At 46.7% G+C, this 20,117-nt stretch overlaps 1 protein-coding gene, 1 long non-coding RNA gene and 1 pseudogene across 2 annotated transcripts; all 3 read right to left on the bottom strand.

Moving 5' to 3' along the window:
* Positions 1-4,732: 4,732 nt before the first annotated feature.
* LOC101082170 lies at positions 4,733-5,521 on the bottom strand (annotated as a pseudogene).
* An 8,720-nt stretch (positions 5,522-14,241) lies between these two features.
* On the bottom strand, positions 14,242-16,627 carry FOXD3 (forkhead box D3). Its single transcript, XM_023258775.2, has one exon. It carries the CDS (start codon positions 15,810-15,812, stop codon positions 14,367-14,369), a length of 1,446 nt encoding a protein of 481 aa, XP_023114543.1. The 5' UTR covers positions 15,813-16,627; the 3' UTR covers positions 14,242-14,366.
* Positions 16,628-17,127: 500 nt separating this feature from the next.
* On the bottom strand, positions 17,128-18,362 carry LOC111561750. The gene is made up of 2 exons (XR_002744515.2): positions 18,228-18,362; positions 17,128-17,987 (listed from the first exon to the last, which is right to left on the bottom strand). It is a non-coding gene; the product is annotated as an uncharacterized LOC111561750 (long non-coding RNA).
* Between the last annotated feature and the right edge of the window lie 1,755 nt (positions 18,363-20,117).

Genomic DNA, 20,117 nt, shown 5'->3' with positions numbered 1-20,117 from the left:
CGTCCGACTTCAGCCAGGTCACGATCTCGCGGTCTGGGAGTTCGAGCCCCGCGTCGGGCTCTGGGCTGATGGCTCAGAGCCTGGAGCCTGTTTCCGATTCTGTGTCTCCCTCTCTCTCTGCCCCTCCCCTGTTCATGCTCTGTCTCTCTCTGTCCCAAAAATAAATAAACGTTGAAAAAAAAATTTTTTTTAAAATAAAAAATAAAATCTTAAAAAAAAAAACTAAGGAGAGACTTTTTCTCTATGTATTTCTGCTATAAAAAATAATAATAGCTAATACACATTATATTTTATAATAATGGTACTATCTCACAGAGTTTTGGTGAGAATTAAATATGTTAATATGTATAAATTGCCCAATATAAGTTAGTACTCTACAAGTGTTTTGCTGGTCAAGCACTATTAATAAGCATTTTACATGCACTTTCACAACCTCATGAAGTAGGTACTACTATTATCCTCTTTTGCAGGCAAAGACACTAAGTAACAGTAATGTTATATGGGTCACATAGCTAGTAAGTGGCAAAGCTAGATTACAAGCCCAGGCTGCCAGGCTCCAAAGCCCTTCACTCTGCCACACTGCTTCTGCCTCAGATAGGAAATAGAGGAGTTGTAGGCGGTAAAGTTTAGCATTTTACTTTTTATTTTATTTTTTTAATATGAAATTTATTGTCAAATTGGTTTCCATACAACACCCAGTGCTCATCCCAACAGGTGCCCTCCTCAAATGCCCATCACCCACTCTCCCCTCCCTCCCAAAGGTTAACATTTTAAAATAGTGCTGCAACATTCTACTTTGAAAGGCACCAAAAAACTAAAATGGGATGATGAATAGATCAAAGGATGAATGCTGGAAACTCTGTGATAGAACAAGTGTATTAAAATGTTAATGGTAGAATAGTAGAATAGTGGTGCTTGTTGCAAAATTCTTTTAACTTTGTAGAGCACTTGGCTGGCTCAACTGGTGGAGCATGTGATCTCAGGGTTGTGTGTTCAAGCCCCACGTTGGATATAGAGATTACTAAAAAAATTTAGAAAATCTTAAAGAAAAAGTCTTTCAACTTTTCTGTATGTTTGAAATTCTCCATGATAAAATGTTGAACATACTTCCCCAAATATTACTGCAACATATTTGCACCTTAAGAAGAGACACTGAGGTAGTTTTCTTTAAAAGAAAATCTGTCCTATTTTGCATCCCATATGATAACGCACATTTAATAGCTAAATTGTATAGGATAGGCAAATTGCTATGGGGCTCTGAAGTAAGAGCAAGCACAGTGGATTAGTCTGAAGACCTCACAGAAATTTAAAAGGTATGTCACTGTGAGTCCCATTTCTATGGATTGTGGCAAATAAAGAAAAGGAGACGAAAAGGACTAAATATACCATACTGAACACGGAGAATGAATCAGTAGAAGGCCCCAGTGCTGATAATCAAGGAATCAACATTTTTTTTAAGTTTATTTATTTATTTTGAAAGAGTGGGAGAATGTGAGTATGAGCAGGTAAGGGCCAGAGAGAGAGAACCCCAAGCAGGATCCTCGCTATCAGTGCAGAGTCAGACATGGGGCTCAAACTCACAAACCATGAGATCATGACCTGAGCAGAAATCCAGAGTCCAGTGCTTAACCCACATGCCCCATGAATCAACATTTTTTAAGGAGGGAAGTCAGAAGCTGAATGCAAATTATGTGCAAATATTTAGATTGTATCCTTGGGTTATCAATGTTAATTTAATAGTAAGAAAAGCTAACATCTATTGAATGCTGATACACTCAGGACTATTCTAAGCATTTTACATGTATTAATTCATTTAATCCTCTCACTATGAGAGTAGGTTCTATTATTATTCCCATTTTACAGATAAGATAACTAAGGCACAGAGAGTTTAAATAACTTGCATAAAATAACACAGCTGAAAAGTGATGGAGCCCAAATTTGAAATTAGGCAAATTCATTTCCATCCCTGTGCTCTTAACCACTCCCTTACACTGTCTTTTGTTAGGATTTTAAGCAGAACTGCTTCATAATTTTTCTCTTTCCCACCTACTTTTAGAACCAGTTGAGAAGTAGACACAGGAGTCACAGATAACAAATGTTATTTTTACTTCTAACGAAATCTACATTAAGTGATGTGCAACCAAGTGAACTGGCTAATAGTGGATGAATTAGTTAGATTTACCTACCTAGTCACTGGGAGCACAAAACACCTGTAGATCTCAACTACAAGTAAGATCACGTTTTGCTAAGGTCATGGCATGACAGAGGCTGAAAACCATAATGCATCCTTTCTGAGAGCAGGCAAATCCAAAATGTGTAGGAGTGGCTGATCCACAAATGCTCATTTCCTTCTTCTAAACTGAGTAATCAGGGGCACCTAGGTGACTCACTCAGTTAAGCATCAGACTCTTGATTTTGGCTCAGGTCATGCTCTCACAGTTCCTGAGTTTGAGCCCCGCACAGGGCTCTGTGCTGACAGCACAGAGCCTGCTTTGGGGTCTCGGTCTCCTTTGCTCTCTCTCCCTCTCTTTGCCCCTCCCCCTTCTCAAAAATAAAAAAACAGGGGCGCCTGGGTGGCTCAGTCAGTTAAGCGTCCAACTTCAGCTCAGGTCATGATCTCGTGGCTCATGAGTTTCAGCTGTGAATCGGGCTCTACACTGGTGGTTCAGAGCCTGCCTGGGATTCTCTCTCTCTGCTCCTTCCCTACTTGTGCTCTCCCTAAATATATATATATTTTATATATATATATTTATATATATATATTTATAATATATATAATATATATAATTTATATATATAAATATATATTATATATATAATAAAATATATATAAATATATAATATATAAATATATATATAAATATATATATATATAAATATAATAAAATATATATATATTTTATATATATTTTATATATATATTTATATATATATTTATGTATATATGTATGTATATATATATATATATATATAATTTGTATTAAAAAATACCGATTAATCAGGTAAGTCCTCCTTCCTCCCTCAGAGAGGAATGAATAAGAGGTACAGGTTCATGTGTCCTCCGATGAAAATTCCTCCCCATGGAAATAGTAGGAAATAAGTATCTTCTCACCCAGCACTTCTTAGTTATTAAATTCATCTGTATAAGAAGAAAACATACTGGCTACACACCCACACAAGTAATGTGGAGGCTTCCCAGAAAGTGCATATAATATTTGAAACTGAGGTACCCTTAGAAGAGCCTGGAGTATAGAAAACTAAGTAGAAGAACTTTTCCCAAAGCAGTATCCAGTTGAGATAATCCACTTAAAGTACTAAACACATTTCCTGGTTTGTTCTAAGTAGGCGATTAATCAATCTTCTTAGCTTCTATCTTTATTATTATTATTATTATTATTGTGATTGTTGTTCTGTACACAGCTACAATTCACTTTCTGTGTGAAAACACAGAGTAAAACACTTAAATGGCTGACCAAGTCTTGTCCAGAGTACACATTTTATATTTTATAGCACCGTGAATTTTGCAGAGCACTTTAACATATATTATCTCATTTGATTCCCAGAACAACCCTGGTAAGGCAGATATTATAATGGAAATTGCATTTTGTGCAGGAGTTAGATTACAAAGTAACATGTAAGGTAAAAAATCAAATATAATAAAAAATTAGTCACAAAATCCCTTAAAAGTTGCCCTTATAATAGACAAGCATATAGTCTCTCCATTAATCTAATAGTTTTCTCCTCCATTGTCTGATGTGTCTTTGTTTTAATTCTACATATAATAACTAGCTTGCATTTAGGGGCCATGTTGTACAAAAAGATAAGAGCAGTATATTTAAACACTGAGATCTCATCCCATTTTCTGTACAAGATGCTCACATTATAAGATACATAAGGGAACTGAAACTAACTGTGGAAACAGCAACTTCATGGCACCCTTACATATACCCCTGTGTCCCATGCCCATTGAATAGAATTAATGGCAGCTTCACATTTAAATGGTTTTCCACTCTTCCTTTCTCATACTTTTTAAGTAATGTTTGCTTTAATTTGAATAAGCTAAATAGACATAAGTCTCAACTAAATCATCATGATTTGAGGTTTCAAGTGATTTAGTCAAAATCATGAGGCAGCAAACCCTAATCAATCTGATTTCTATCACATCTTCCTTTAACTGTACGATATCACATCCTCCCATTAGCCAGATAGTACAACTGAGGAGATCTTTACAAGCTCAAAATTAGGCATTTGCCTGATCAGATCCCATCTAGGCAGTGACTTCTCCCAGTGAAATCTTAGTGCAGATGTAGAAAAATGTTAAAATTAGTCTACCTAGACCAGAGCTCAGCAAAGACATAAGGCACATGTCCTTGTTCTTGTGAAAGTGCTATCACATCTTTAATGACTATTGTCAAGACCTCTCATCCACAAGACTGAAAAATACCCTGAAAGTGAAAAAGTGATTTACCAAGTGGCACTACAGAGTAAATTGTTTCACATTTGTTAAGTTGTGAGAACACAAAAATGATACCTCGCTCAAACAGATGGAAGGGACGGTGGTATCAGCAACTTCATTTTTAAATATGAGATGTGACAACTATTGGTGTATGATATCAAAGAAAAAAATAAAGGTAGCCTCATGAAAATATGACCGCTATAAAATCAGCAAAACTGTAAAGTAATAATAACCATCATTTTTTTTACTTTTATTTGCATTTATTTTATACAGAATTTACTCTTGGGCCATAAGTTTTTGTTTCTTCAGTTTCTTCTGGGATATCTTTTTCTTCTGTGCAACCTCCTCCTCTTCTGGTTTAGGAACAATCTGCTCTTTTTCAGTAAGGATCATCTCAATGTGGCAGGGAGAGCTCCCATGTGGGTTAATCCTACCATGAGCCTTAGAAGTTCTATGCCACATCTTGAGGGCTTTGTTCACCTGGATGTGCTCAATGACCAGAGAATCTACATCTAAACCCTGAAGTTCATCATTACTGTCTGCATTTTTAAGCATGTGCAGTAAAAATTCAGCACTCTTTTTGGGCCACTGAGTCTGTGTCCAGCCCCACTGTTTGGCCTGGGCACACCTCCCAACTCCACCATTATAGCCACAGAATGGCATACATTGCTTCTGAAAAGTGACATCTTTCATATTCTTGGTGGCTTTTTGGATATGCATACTCTTGATGGCATGGACAGTTTCACATGTGTTCCTAAAAGTGAATGTGAAGATTTGAACCTCTTTTTTTATTATTATTTTTTTAATGTTTATTTATTTTTGAGAGTGAGAAAGAGAGAGGTGGGGGAGGGGTAGAAAGGGAGCCAGAGACATAGAATCCAAAGCAGGCTCCAGGCTCTGAGCTGTCAGCACAGAGCCCAACGCGGGGCTCAAACCCACGAACTGTGAGATCATGACCTGAGCCAAAGTCGGATGCTTAACTGACTGATCCACCCAGGCGCCCCTTGAGCCTCTTGATTTGCATGATTTCATAGGGTTGTCTGGGTCAAGTGAAGAGCGAACCATTTTCAGAGATCATCTCAGGCCACTTAGGGGAAGAGCAATAACCACCATTTCTGAGCACTCCAAATACATTGTCATAGTAAATCTTCACAGTATGATCCCCATTTTATAGGTCAGAAAACTGAGATTCAGAGAGACTAAATAACTTATGAAAATTATATTTAGGAATTGGCAGAGCCAGAATCTGACCCTAGAACTATCACATCCAAAGCCCATACTCCTTCCAGAATATCATTCTGCACCTCAAATAATATACCCTCCTTAGCAAGGGAATCAATTTTGAAAATACAGTATAGCTATCTCTTACACAGTAAGTTTTTAGCTCTCAAAATTTAATGAAGTTTTTCCTCACACTTCATCTCAATTATGTAAGAATATTTAAAAGCAAAACATGTAACCCATTAAGTATGTATATTGAATATACTGTACTATAATGAAATGATGGCTCCCAAAGTGGAGGGTGGATTCACTCACAGTATCCTGTAAGGGGGAGCTTCAATTTATTCATGGGGCCTCATGGATGATGGTGGTAGAGAGGGGGTGATTCAGTCCCCTACCCTAAACTACAATATACACTATCAATATCAGAGTAAAGGAGTCATCAAACTGCTGGAGGTTTGAATGACAGATGTCTTGGTAAAGTAGATATCTTAAGGCAAAAGTGAAATTAAGTTTTAAAAAAATCTCTAAATTTTTAAACAGTTACTCAAAAAGATCTGTTGGCTAAAAATCTGAAATGATAGTTATAATACTATAATTCTTCTCTTTCTCTCAGCTAAATTTTCAATAGTAATCTTTACGTGGGCAAATACAGAGTCCACCAAATACTTCCAAGTTCAATGTCAAGACTAGGACTAAGAATTAGTCTTGTCTTTAAATCCAATCTATTAATACTTGCACTCGATTCCCTCCAGCAACAAGAGCAACTTTATCATAAAGTCATAATTCCTGATGTATGTGGAAAGGTGATACTGTTGAAGTACCATCAATAAAGAAGATGTTTCATAGTGGTTGTGATTAATTTGTGCTGATCTTGGTACCACCTTGCTCTTGTAACCAACATTTACATTTGCAAGATGGTAGAATTTGAGAGATGGCTTACTGGTATAATCTGTAACAATGGCAGAGGAAGAGGCTAACTGGGCTCTATAAAGACTAAATCAAGAGAGACCACATAAACTAGATATAAATTTGTAAAAAAAAAAAAAAAAGTTGTATTAAGTGTATAAGGCTAAAAAGCATGTTATCTTGATCCTAGTTGGAGGGCAATAGCCAAATAATCTGTGATTTCTTTTTTGTTTATATTAAACAGTAGAATCCACATGAATATTTTTCAGAGGAGACATCTAGTTTCATATGGTTGGGATGACTGCAGGTAAGAGGTGACTATTATGCCAATGGTTACAGTAATGAAAAGTAAATTAAACGATTTAGCTTTTTAAAAATGCTTTTGAGGGGGGCACCTGGGTGGCTCAGTTAAGCACTGGACTTCGGCTCAGGTCATGATCTCATGTTTGGTGAGATCGAGCCCCAAGTCCATCTGTGTGCTGACAGCTTGGATCCTGCTTGGGATTCTCTCTCTCCCTCTATCTCTGCCCCTTCCCCCATACTCTCTCTCCCTTTCTCAAAAATAAATAAACATTAAAAAATACTTTTTTTATGGTTAAAATAAAGAACATGAAATTCTAACAACCAACCATCCCACAAGACTTTTACTGCCAGTATTGCCTGAATTCAATCCTAGGGGAGGTGGTAGCTAGGGCTCTCCAAGTGGGTCTGAGAACAAGGGCCCTGGACAGCCCTGAAACATGTATACTGAAGATAGAACCCTGATGCTGTCTCAAAGCTTTAGCTTTTGCTCACTTCCTCCCACAAACAATAGTTTTAATGTAAAAGCCAAACCACAGTGAATTCTTTGTTGTTTCTAGATAAAGAAACCCAACACATGATAATATGATCATCTTATAAGGTCATCTTTAATATTAAAATCTAAGCAAATGACTCTCCAATCCTCTATATTTTACTAAAGAAATAAAAGGGTTCTATAAAAGAAAGACAGTGTAACAAATAAAGATGCCCCTAACGTTTGGCAAGATTTGATTCCTCCTCTACTGGAATAATTAAAGCAGAAGCTGGCTAAAAACTGAAGTACCGTAAGGGGGTTTCCTCATTAGGAAGGTGGGACTTCTCATGGTATGTATTCCAGGTAGGAGAAGGCAGAGAAAACATTCCAGAAAATCTAATCACACTATGAACGTGACATGTCTTATACCTCTTAGATCTCTAATAAATGTTTTTAAAATTTCTTCATTTAAAATGTTAACATGGTGCTTATAAAAGCATTATCATAAAGAAGGGGACTGAAGAAAAGGAATGGGAAGAAAAACGGTCCCCAAACTCTTGAGAAAGACTTGATTTGATCAATTAACAGCCTTCCTCATCCTCATCCCCATGGTCCTCTCTTGTCATTCGCTAGACAAATAATTTTAGTTGTCTCCTTTGTGCTCAGCAATGTTAGACAGTAAGAAACTCACAGGGCATCAGTGACAACGCTTCATTCGTTGGCACAGTGGGCTCCAACGAGGCTCAACAAACCGGAGCTGAGAAGTTCCCTAGGGCTTCCCGGAGGAGGCGCTGCCTCCCAGTTGGAGTTTGAGAGCAAAGACAACATCAAGCTTTGGGGGTTGCTCCGGCACTGACAGCAAAGCTCCCTGCGATACCAGGCATACACGCCCCCTACAGAACAGGGTAACGGGCAAAATGTGTTGTCGACCTCTGGGAGAAAACTGAGTCGCGCTTACCATTTGTCGAGAGGAGAGAGTGGGAGGGATGGAGTGAGGAAAAGAAGCAAAGCTCCCCTCTTCAATAAGGCGTGCACTGCAGCCCCTGTTGCCAGATCCATCCCAGGAAGGAGCATTCCAAATGCCCGAATCCGCGGAAGAGGGAGAGGCCAGGGCCAGGATGGCCGAGAGAACTTGCCGCGCGTTGACGGCCAGGCAAACAGGACCGGGTTGGTGACACTTGGGTCTGTCCGCCACCCAGCTAGGTCTCCAGAGTCCTCACGACCCTCCTTTTAAGACTCGCCAGGGCTGTGGCCTAACTAGAACGCAGTAAACTTGCTCTCGGTTTCCCAGAGATCCCAGGCTGGGGCTTCCAGGCCGCCCGGCCGGGACTTGTTTCGCGTCGCGAGCTCTCCTAAGCGCTTGCAAGTGGGGCGCCGCGGGGGAGGGCGGGGAGGAGAGTCCCCACCGCGCCCTCCGCTGCCCCCATCCCTGCAGCAGGCACCTTTTACCGATGGGTTTTCTCCCTAATTAATTAAAATTCTCTTCTTCCCTCCCTTCAGACAGGGGGAGCTGGAGTCCCACAGGCCGAGCCCTCCTGGCTTGCGCAAAGGTGGAAGGGCGGGGGCGACTGCCGACCCCAGAGCGCTGTGGATGGGCCGCTGACCTGCGGGGTGAAGGGAGGTGCGGGCCTGGAGTTCCCGCCTTCTTTCTTCCCCTCCCAAATTACGAGGCAAGAAGGAACTCTAACCCTCGGTCCCGGCAGAACCGCCCAGTGCTGGGCTAGGGGCGCACCAGCTAGTTGGGGCGGAGCGGCCTGCCAGGCCTCGGAACCACCCCAGGGTCCAGGACTTCGGTCTTCCTGGAGCCGAATCCCGCTCGGCCCAGCGCTTCTCCGTGTTTGATGTTTGGTGTTTGTTTGTTTGTTTCCTTTTCTCTGCGCTTCCCAACCTTCTTTGCCCCAGGGTTCAGTTTTTTCCTTTCCTCAAGTCGAACATCCTTCCTAGGTAGAGAAGACTTTTTCCTCCTCTGTTTCCATAGCTTACGCTTGGGCTGCTGAGTGACCTTGGAGAAGTCACAGCACCTTCTGGGCCTATGTAAAAAGAGGGGAGAATGTTCTGTAGGACTGTTTTTTCAGAAGATACTTCCGAAATTCAGCCCGGGAGGACTCAGACCAGGGAACGAAGGCGTTTCCTCCTCCTCCCCACCTTCCCACTGACAGGACAAAGCTGTGCCCATCAGCACAATGTCATCTGGAAAAGAAGGTCTTTGAGTACGAGCTTTATATTAAAATGGGGGAGGGGATTAATTTAATTCTTATTTTGAGAAATTCTGATGTAAGACACCCCCTCAGGAAATAAAAATAAGATGACAATGCTTTCTTAGGACTTTATGGCTGATTTTGCAGCATTTATTTTCAAATTTTATTCTGTGCAACTGCCCTCCTTGGCTGATCTTGCTCCTGGCAAGCAAAGAATGACCTGTACATTTCTAAGAAGGCAAGGGGAGGGGGTGGTGATAAGAGAGAAGCTGGCGCTAGGTATAACTCTGCCAACTGTTGGGGGCAAAGCAAAGGGATGGTGGTCTTTCACACATGTTTAAGATCTGGTTACCTTTAATTCCCCCCGGAGCCCATGTCGTCCGCTAATGGGCGTCTGTCAGCGGAGGGCTCCTGTTTCTCCACTTGCTGCGGAGAGTGGAAACAAAGGGGCAAACAGCAAAGTGGACTGCTCAGCCAGAAAGAAATAGCCAGGCCTCTAGAGCTGGCAATGAGGGCTTCTCCTCAGGCTCAAGGCATGGTAGGACTTAAGACCAGGAGGAGACTCCACCTTTTAAAAGCCTCTTCTCACCAGCCACTTTTCCTTCCAGGTAGACAGGAGCTGGAATAGGTTCTACCACCCTTCTTAGAAAAACCCACTTTTCACACCAAAAACCGAGCTTTTCAAAACCAAGCCAAATACTGCTGGTGTTTGGAACAGAGTTGTTTCTTTGTCCAGAAGCCATTAAAAAATACCAAGCAAACTTCTTACATCTCCCTAGCTCCTTACAGTTTATAAAATATTTTTCACTGGCAACAGTTCACCTAATCCTGTAAGCCAAAGCATCAGGTAGACTCCTCATTCTCACGGTAGAGGTAAGGAAATGGAGAGACTCAAAGAAACCAAGCAGCTTGTTCAAGGTCACAGTCACAAAATGCCTAATCCCTGCTTGAAACCCCCCTCTGCAAGGCCTCTCTCATTTCCATTCCTTCCTGTTATCCCCCTCCCCCCCCCATGATTGGGTCTGGGCACCCAGAGAATGTTCTTACAACCCCTCCCCACCCCAGAAAGGAGAATATTAACTAATTCAGGATGCAGTTTGCCACCATCACAGACACAGGTGGAGTCCAACGGGCACATGGCTTTGGAACCAGCTTTCAGATCACATTTTCTTCTGGACCGTTCTTCAAGGAACCCACATTAACCCCCCCCCCCCCTTCAGCCATTGGCCATTCATGTTTTCCTCACTGCCAAGGCTCTTCCTATAAACCATATAAAATAAATAACCTCAAATATAACTCTTAATTGCTTCCAAGTCGATGTTTCCTCATCACTAAACTTTATTGCTTCCCAATCTTTAAGATAAACTTCCCTCGGGACTCTGTCCCTTTCAGGAGACAGGCTGAGAGAAGCAGCTTCTCCGAGATTCTACCTGGATGTCCCAGACCCGGAAGATGAACAAGGGTGTCAGGGTGCTCCGAGGCTGCGAGGCAAGGAGAAGCCTCCGAGGGCTGGGGCTGGACTCGGAGACAAAACGGGTAAGTTTTCCATCTGCTCGTCGCCCCCTACAGGCCGCATCCGCCATCGCAGCGCGAGCCTATCCTAGCCCGTGCAAGTATTTTGCTCTAGCTAGGTTCATATTTCCCTGGACCTCCGGATTCACCCTCCATTCCCGGAGGGACTGCGTGCGAGGGCTCCACTCAGGGACTCTGCTCTGGATAAGTTCTAAGGACTACAGGCCTCGAAACTGGATTGACATTCTGGAAATGAGTGCTGGAGGAATGGAAACCAGTTTAAATTCGTTTAGCCGAAAGCTAAAATTCTCTCCCATAAAAAATCAACCCCCTTCCTTTTTCTTTTTTTATTACAAATAAACCTGCCTAAGTGGAATAAAAAGTGGATATCAGTCGTGTTGCCTTTAAATCTCAATGTAAAGGGGGATTTCAGTGCCTCTCGTCGCTGGTGCCAGCGTTCAAACCAAATGTGAGTTTCAACCCTCCCCCCACCAAATGCTTACGTTCATTATATATATTTGCATTTTCCCTTCTGCTCTAAACCTTCGTGGTTTAACAAGCTTAAACCAAAAAGAGCTTTCCAAAGGGGTATAGCCAGGTCTATCTCCCAGACATCTGCCAGCACTTTAAACAGCCGCTGGGCCAGCTTGGGGTCTGGATCTGAGAGTTTCCTATTCTCCAAGAAATAAAGGAAGGGGTCCATCTCCAGGCTCTAGTTCAAGGTTGAGAAGTAGCTAGAAGCAAAGTTTCCGGCGGATCTTTGCTCCTCTTCTCCCTGCCGCCTAATGCATCGCTGGAAAAAGCCCTGCGGATCTCAAGCGTCGGCTTGTGGCGGAGTGTCAAGCTGCGGGCTCAGGCTCGGCCGGTATTGCTGCTATGCGTGGAAATATGAGCGAGTAATTTTATAAGTAACAAAGGATCAGGGATGGAATGAGGCCTCTGTTATCCAATGTCATTTAGAAGCCTTGGATCAGCAGCTTCTTGAGGCTAAAAGTGAATTCAAGAAGCCCTGCCTTTCCCTTTTCCCAGGGGTGTCAGCTAAAATTAGAAATAACCTCTATGTGTTTGCACAAATCATGTACCATTTGCTGTTTGTGTAAAAACCGATTAGCCAGACACAACTGTGAAACAACTTGTTACTTTTATAGCTGCAACACACAAACAAATTTAGATCCGTTTAGTTTTCCTTGTAAAAGGAGATTAGAGGGGACCCGCCCGGAGACTGTGTGGTCCATAATCTCTTCTCCGTGAAGGTTACTGTTGCTTCTTTCGGCCGCAGTTGATTATCAGGTTCTTGTTTATCAGGTTAAACTATCTCACCCCCGGCAGCTTGTTTTATTTTAGGACCCTGATCCAGGAGGAATGTTTACTCAGGACACAATAATGTTTACTGTTTACCAGGAAAACAGATTCGGTATTTTCCAGGACACGTCTTTCAAAGAGACTCCGTAGCCCACGCCTATAGTAGAGAAATAAGGCTCGGATCTGAAGCCGGGAGGCATCTCCACGACGAAGAGGCGAGGTGGACGCCACCGACAGGGACTGGCTGTGTTTTGCAAGCAGGACGCGCATAGGGCCGAGCTGACAGCACTGCTACCCGTTCCAGTTTTAAAAAGCGATTTCGCATAAGTAATTGTAACAGCTAAATTAATTACAAAATAATTAGAATTGATGCCGTTTGAGGATATGTTGGTGGTGATGGGAAACGGCTTCCCGCTCTAGATGGTTTCTTTCTACCTTAGAACTTTTAAGGTTACGACAGCTGAAATGCACATTAAAAATAATCTGGGAGGACATCTCCCCATTCCTGCCCTATGATCTCTCATTTCACACTAACCTAGCCTAAGTTTATTTAAAAAAAAACAAGACTTTTAAAAAAGGGGGGAGGAGGAAGGGATGATGTGCACCTATTTTTAAAAGGGTGTTAAGGCCAGTATTCCTTGGCCTTCGGAACACTGCGGGTTGGGAGAGGCATGCACAGAAATCCTTCAGAAATCAAAATTATGTTCTGGATTTATTACTGCCATACAAAAGAGGTATATTATTTAAAAATATTATGAAATAGGACAACTATGTATTATTGATCAGGTTAATATAGATAATACAATTCCACTGCAAAAACTAAACTGCCATAACATACATTTAAACAAAAAACTGGAGTTTATTTACCACTTCCACTAGGGGAATGAAAATAAATACTTTCAAAAATTTAAGATTTAAATGCTAAAATGGGGGGATGTTTGTAATTTATGTTTTTTGAAAGAATAATTGAAATAACCAAGGACTCTCATTATGGAAGACAGAAGTCTGGTATTTAAAAAAAAAAAAAAGATTGTGCTGTTGTTTAGACTTAGGTTATTTTTTTTTAACGGCAGCTTATTTTTGTCTATAGAAATATCTGGTCATTCAGACTTAATGGGTTGCTATGAACAAGATCCTCACCCACATTCCAATTTTATGTAAAAACTAAAAGAAAAATATTAATACGACTTAAATTAGGCATATTCTTTCCTTTCTCCAATTAAATTTTTCCTACACTCAAATTACGCATAGCTAAGTTTGAAAGGGTCATTACTTGAAACTCCTCAAATTTTTGGGAAAGATAAAATGTAAATACAATTTTAAAATATTGTCGTTTACCTCAGACCTCTAAATAAAACACTAGGGTAAGCATTTTAAAAATTTATTTACAAAGTTGTGTACAACACGATGGAATAACATTTAGAATACCATATATATTCATTCATATATAAACAGACTTTTATAATAGAATGACACTTTTCGCCTTTTGAAAATTTTTTTTATATTTAAAATCTCCCAACGTCTCTATACATTTTCTTCTCACATAAAATTGCGGAGAGTGAACCTTCAAAAAAAATGAAAGTTCAGAGCTCTAAATCTACTGAATTTTTTTTCTTAAAAAAATAAGAACCCCAAAAGGAAAGTCAATAATTTTTATACAAATATGTACAAGGAATTTCCCTCCCACCCCCACGGTACTGAGAGCAGGAGCCGTCGGGGTACATTTTCGGAAAATTCGGTTTTTCGGTTTTACCTGTACAGAAAGCTATTCCCGGCGGGCGTGCGGTGTGAGTTTGCTCCGCCAGCCTAGGTGTGCGCAAGGGGGTGGAGGCCGCCGAAGGTCGGTGTTGAGGGGTCGGGGGGAGGAAATGGAAGAGAGGCAGAATCCGGGATTGGGCAGGGGGGCCGGGCCCGGGGCGGGGCGCGCAGACTAGAAGTGCAGCCACCGCCCCGGGCAGCCGCCCGGCCCTCGGTCCCAGCCACCGGCACGTCCCTATTGAGCGGGCCATTTGGCTTGCGCTGCAGCGGCGGCAGCAGCCGCGGCCGAGGCTGCTGGCTGCAGGAACTGTCCAGAGAGCGGCACGCTCAGGATGGGTGCGATGGTGGCCGTCGTCCGGCTCAGCGACAGCGGCTGGTGCGTGGCCATGAGCGCCGCGGACTGCACGGTCCCGGGCGGCCTCAGGAAGGACTGTGCTGCGCTGCCGCCCCCACCGCCCCCAGTGCCCCCAGTTACCCCGGCGCCCCCAGCGCCCGCCGCCGAGCCCCCGGGCGCCGCCGGGCCCCCGCCAATGATGTTTTCGATGCTGAACGACGGCCGCGCGCTCGGCTCGGACTTGATCAGTGACGCCGTGGTGCCCGCAGCGCCCGCCGTGCCCGCGGCGGCCGCCGCAGCGCCCAGGCTGTTGAGCTGCAGCTGCAGGCCCGGGCCGAGCTGCGAGCCGAAGGCAGCCGCTTTGCGGCCCAGCTCGCCCGAGGGCAGCAGCGGCACGGCAGGCGGCAGCACGGGTGCCACTGGCGGCAACGCGTATGGGTACTGGAGCGCCGCGGCCGCTGCCGCTGCCGCCGCAGCAGCCGGGTGAGAGTAGGCGCCAGCCGCGGCCGCGGGGTGCAGGCCGTAGGGGCGGCCGTAGGGCCCCGCGGCTCCTGCTGCCGCCGCCAGGCTATAAGCGCCGAAGCTCTGCATCATGAGCGCCGTCTGCTCGCGCAGGTGCTCCTGCTGGTGGCGCTTGAAGCGTTTCCGGCGCCGCAGGAAGCTGCCGTTGTCGAACATGTCCTCGGACTGCGGGTCCAGGGTCCAGTAGTTGCCCTTGCCCGGGTTGCCCGGCTCGCGGGGGATCTTGACAAAGCAGTCGTTGAGCGAGAGGTTGTGGCGGATACTGTTCTGCCAAGCGGGGAACTTCTCCCGGTAGTAGGGGAAGCGGTTGCTAATGAACTCGCAGATGCCGCTCAGGGTCAGCTTCTTCTGCGGACTCTGCAGGATAGCCATAGTGATGAGCGCGATGTACGAGTAGGGCGGCTTCACCAGGCTGTTCTTGGGCTTGCTGGGGGCCAGGCCTCCCGCCGCACCGCTGCCCGAGCCGGGCCCGCCGCCGCTCCCGCCGCCCTCCTCGCTGCCAACGCCACCCTTGCAGCCGTCAGCTTCGGAAGCGCCCGCCTCGCCCCCTGGCCCAGCCCCGGTTCCAGTCGCCTCTTTGGGCAATGCCAGGGGCTGCTGGTGCGGAGGCTGAGGCTGCCCGTGGTGGGGTACCGCTGGCGTCACCTCGTCCGCCTCGTCCAGGCGCAGCTCCGGCGGCCCCACGGGGCTATCGCAGCCCGCGTCGCTGTCCTTCTCCTCGAGCCCGTCGTCGCCCTCGCCCACCACATCGATGTCCACGTCCTCGGCCGTCAGCACCGTCTGGCCGGACATGTCGCTGGCGCTGCCGCCGCCGGAGAGGGTCATCCCTCCTCGGGGTTGGTGGCGGCGGCGGGGAAGGAGCGGCGGGCGATGGGAGTCGTCAGGGGCTGCCGCCGAGCTCAGGGGAAGGGGGCTTGGGTGCTCCGGAAAGATGGGAGAGGGGAGGGGGACGTAGGTGGTTCGGGGCCCTCCCGGCTTGGCTCACACTTAGCAGCCCGGCATCGCGCGGCGCGGGCGCTGCCGTCCGCCCCCCGCGGCCGCGCTCTTCAAACTCCTGCTGTCCCTGGCTCTCGGTACTAGGTGCTCGATGCCGCTCCGGGCCACGGCGGCTTCTCCACGCCGCGCCCCCTCACTTCGCCCGCCTTCCTCGGCCTCTGGCCCGGGCGTGGAGAGCAAGAGCGGCGCAGGCGGGCGCGGGACACCGGGCGCCCAACAGCTCGGGAGGGCGCGGACAGGGGCAACAGGGGGAGGGGGGTGTCAGGGACGCCGAGCCCCCGTAGTCGAAAGTCCCGTTTTAAGGACTGGCCTGATAGATTACTTTCTACTTAAAGATCCAGCGGGAGGCGGGGCCACGTGACCGCGCGTGACGTCAGGGCCGCGGTGGAGCCGGCCAAACTCAAGTTGGTTCAGGGAATTGTCAACAAAGGGACGAGGGACGCGCAACTCAGCGCCGCACGGTGCGCCAGCATCCCGAGGGCTCCGAGGGCGTCCTGGCCCACCCTGGACCCCAGCCTAGGCTGGAGCCTTGCTCAGGGGTCGAGGGAGCCTGTGGGTGTGAGTGCTGGAGGGTGGTTGTGAGCGCGTGAGGGCGTGGGCCTGGGAGCGTCCGCGGGACCGTGCGGCTCTCGCTGCCCTGCCCTCCCTGCCCCCTCTCCCTTCCCCCTTCCCCACTTTGCCAACACTCCTTAGGCTGGGACTGGGCAACACCGAACGAGATTCTCATCCCCCCCCCTTTTTTTTAAAGGAAAAACTTAGTAGCCTCCGTTTTGTTTTTGGGGTTTGATTCTTTTTAGCTCTTGAGTAAGGGCTGCGCATCCGGCTCCGTGTTGCTAATTAGACTTCAGATCCCCTTCTGTCTCGGTGCTCTTTCGGCGGAGACAATTACTGAGGTGACGCGTTCCCTTTCCCCTCAAAGCCAAACCACCTGGGTCCTGCCTTTGCTTTCCCCGCTAGATGTGAGCGTGCTTTTATATATATATATATATATATATATATATATATATATATATATATATATATATATATATATATAAATTTTTTCCCCGCGCGGCCACAACAGCGTCAGCTGGGGTTCCCGAAGGTCAGAAAATAGTTATTGATTAATCTATTAGAATAGTTGCCGAGAGAAATAAAAACGACGTAAAATAACAGCGAACCTATAAATAAAGAGGCTGTAACTAGCAGCTGGGAGTTGTTAAACGACTTAGCAAGTGAAAAAGTCGGAAATGAGGCGCTGGGGAAGGAGCCGGGACTGGCCGCGGCCTGGGTAAGTCGAGTGGAGCGAAGTAGAGGATTCCGGGCCTCCAGTTTGGACGCCGCGCTCGGGCTGGGACGCCGGGAGCTGGCGGTGTGACTTTACCGGGCGGCGGGGCCCAGCCTCTTGGGAATGGGGGGCGGCCTCGAGCATGCGGGTGGGCTAGGCTCTCAGTTGCTGCTAACTCACGTGGATTCTTTCCTCTTAAGGCTTAGGTAAATCCTCCAAGATTTGACTTCCCGCGGAAACCAGTAGCAGAGCGGGTGGAGGAGGCGAGGATGCGGCTGGTACACACCGAGTTTCCTTGGCGAGGAAAATCGATGGTACGAAAGGCTGTGGGGATTTAACTGGGGTGGAGGGTGGAGGCTCGCAAAACCACCACCGGTGCGTGGCATTGCCAGTGCGTGCGCTTGGACCTCGCACCTCGGGATAGCGCTCCTGACCTGCTGAGTCCGCGATGCGCCACCTCTCCTTCCGAAGTTTTAGGCCGCCTCACAGCGAGCTGCAAGAGCGGGCCGGCCGTGGCGGGCTCCTTGAACCCAAGTCCTGTCTGTCCGCTAAGTCCTGGGAGGAGAATTTTGGCCTCACCAGAGGAAGGAGCACAAGGGGAGCGAGCGGTCCGAGAGGAAATAGTTGGTGAAATATTTACAGAAGACGCTGGGAAACCGATTTAATTCCTGGTGGACAGTGGCGCTTCTGATTCCCTCAGTCTGTGTCTCTCACCTACGACGCTCTCAATCCTTGGCCTAGAAAAAAAAATCCGTAAACTTACTTCATTATAGGCAGTGAGACACATAGATTGACTTTCATCTCCATTAGATAATTTCCTGGCTATAACGCTAGTCCATTGGATCTCCATTTCGCAGGACGTTCCTGGTTTGTACTGGGGATTGGGGGAGGGGGGCAGTTACTCCATCCAGAGACAGCCGCGGAACTCCAAAGTTTTTTTTTTGTGTTTACATGATCCTCCCGATTCCCCTTTGTACCTGACCCTAAAATGTATCTCTGAGTTGATTTCCGCAGCAGCACCTCTTTGTGGCCCCGCAGGTGCGAACCGTTTACAATGCCATCTAGACAGCCTTCCGTGAAACCGACGGGAGTGGCGCGAGCTGGCTGCCCCCTGCACCCAGCTGCAACTGTCCGAGCAACGCAATAATTACAAAAGGAAGGTCGGAAGGACAAAAAAGAAAAAAGAAAGAAATCCGAAATCTGAAATTCAGAAATTACTTTTACGTAGCTTCAGTTGTCCAGCTCCAATGCCAGGCGTGGGCCCCAAGCCCCATTACAGCCCAAGAAGCTGGGCTCTCGTGGACGCGTGCCGTGTGTGTGTGTGTGTGTGTGTGTGTGTGTGTGTGTGTGTGTTTGAGAGAGAGAGAGAGCGCGTGAGCGTGGGAGTGGGAGTGTAGCGGCTCCGGGGGCTGCCCTCGGCAGCCTTCTTAAAGTAGCCTCCAAATGAGCCTAATTTCGATTCTGCTGTCCGCCAGGGCTGGCTCTCAGGACTCCTCGGCGCGGTTGGTCGCTGCCTCACCCTCCCTCGGCCAAGACCTGGCCTGATCCGTCCATTCCCTGGTGTCTCATTGGAACCTCCCTGGAGGAAGGGGTGGGGGGTGAACAACTCCCAGCCGCCAGTTCCATTTGTTGCGCTTTTTTCATTCGACACAATAAAAGTCAAATTAATTGATTCATACCATTAATTACGGCGCGTAGCGTGAAAAGCAACGCTTCCCCTCGGTTAGAGATCTATTGTGCTAATCTCTTGTTCAATCAGTGTTACCATCTGATGCCGGGTCTGGCCCTTACAGAAACTTTTCGACTCGATTAGCTAAATGATGAGACATGCAGGACTTACTGGCTGCGGCCCCGACGTCCGTCGCCTGTGCCGGCCCAACCGCTTAATATCGATTTCCAGCCCAGGCAGCGGATTTTCCCGCGACCACCCTGGACTGGGGAACCCGCCACGGGTTTCCCCCTTCCGGGCTGACTGTAGCACCAGCGCAACCTCCCGGGGCCGGAAGGAGGCAAAGCAGCGGCCCAGGTGGGAGGCCGGAAGGTTCCCGCAGTCCTCGCTGCGGGATGCCGCCGGGGCGGAAGGGCTGGAGCCCATAGCTGTGCAGGGACCTGCCTTTCGCCGACTAGATTCTGGGCTAAGTAAATCCTGCTTGCCTCGTAATTGCAGTTTGCAGCTAAGAGCCCACAAATCGTCAGTTACTGCCAGACTTCAGGACAGAGAGAGACTGAAGAAGCGAGACAGCTACAGAGAGAAAGTGACACATTAGTCGCGGAAAGAAAAATATGATAGAGGGACCAGAAATATTTGGGGGTGGGGGAGGAGAAATGTGGATTAATATTGTCTGGGTCGCAGAGGGCTACTGGGGAAGATAGAAGGAGAACGAGTACACACACACAATTATTATGAGTGAGAGTAACTACTTGGGTCGCAACAAACAAACTTCCCAAGAGGAATTTAAAGAAGATGGCACCCAGCTGTCTCACCTGTTCAAATGTTTGAAACGTTTCAGCCAAAGGAGAAGGGAACGAGGCTCCCTGCGTTTCTCCTGGGGCCCGTAGAGTCCGTGGTACCCAGCTAGGGAAGCCACCTGAAAGGGACCCTTCGAGGGCGAGGTCGTGGCGGTGGTGGAGGGGACCGAGGTTCTAGCAACAGGAAACAAGAAAAGTGGAGTCTGGATCGATAAGAAGGAAATTGAGACGTCTCCGGGGAGGGGAGATTTAGTGTGTTCTGGGGGGTGAAATGGGGGTGGGGGAGGAATAGATGGAACAATTTATGACGGAGACGAGGAAGTTAATTACAACTCAATTTGGGTTCCTAAGTGGTCAACGCTGTTGGAGAGGCACGGTGAGAGTGTGCGGGAGGCAGG

This window comes from Felis catus, chromosome C1 (assembly GCF_018350175.1).
Source record: "Felis catus isolate Fca126 chromosome C1, F.catus_Fca126_mat1.0, whole genome shotgun sequence".
In the NCBI taxonomy this organism is placed as follows: Eukaryota; Metazoa; Chordata; class Mammalia; order Carnivora; family Felidae; genus Felis; species Felis catus.
This window is presented reverse-complemented; position numbering and strand designations above follow the sequence as displayed.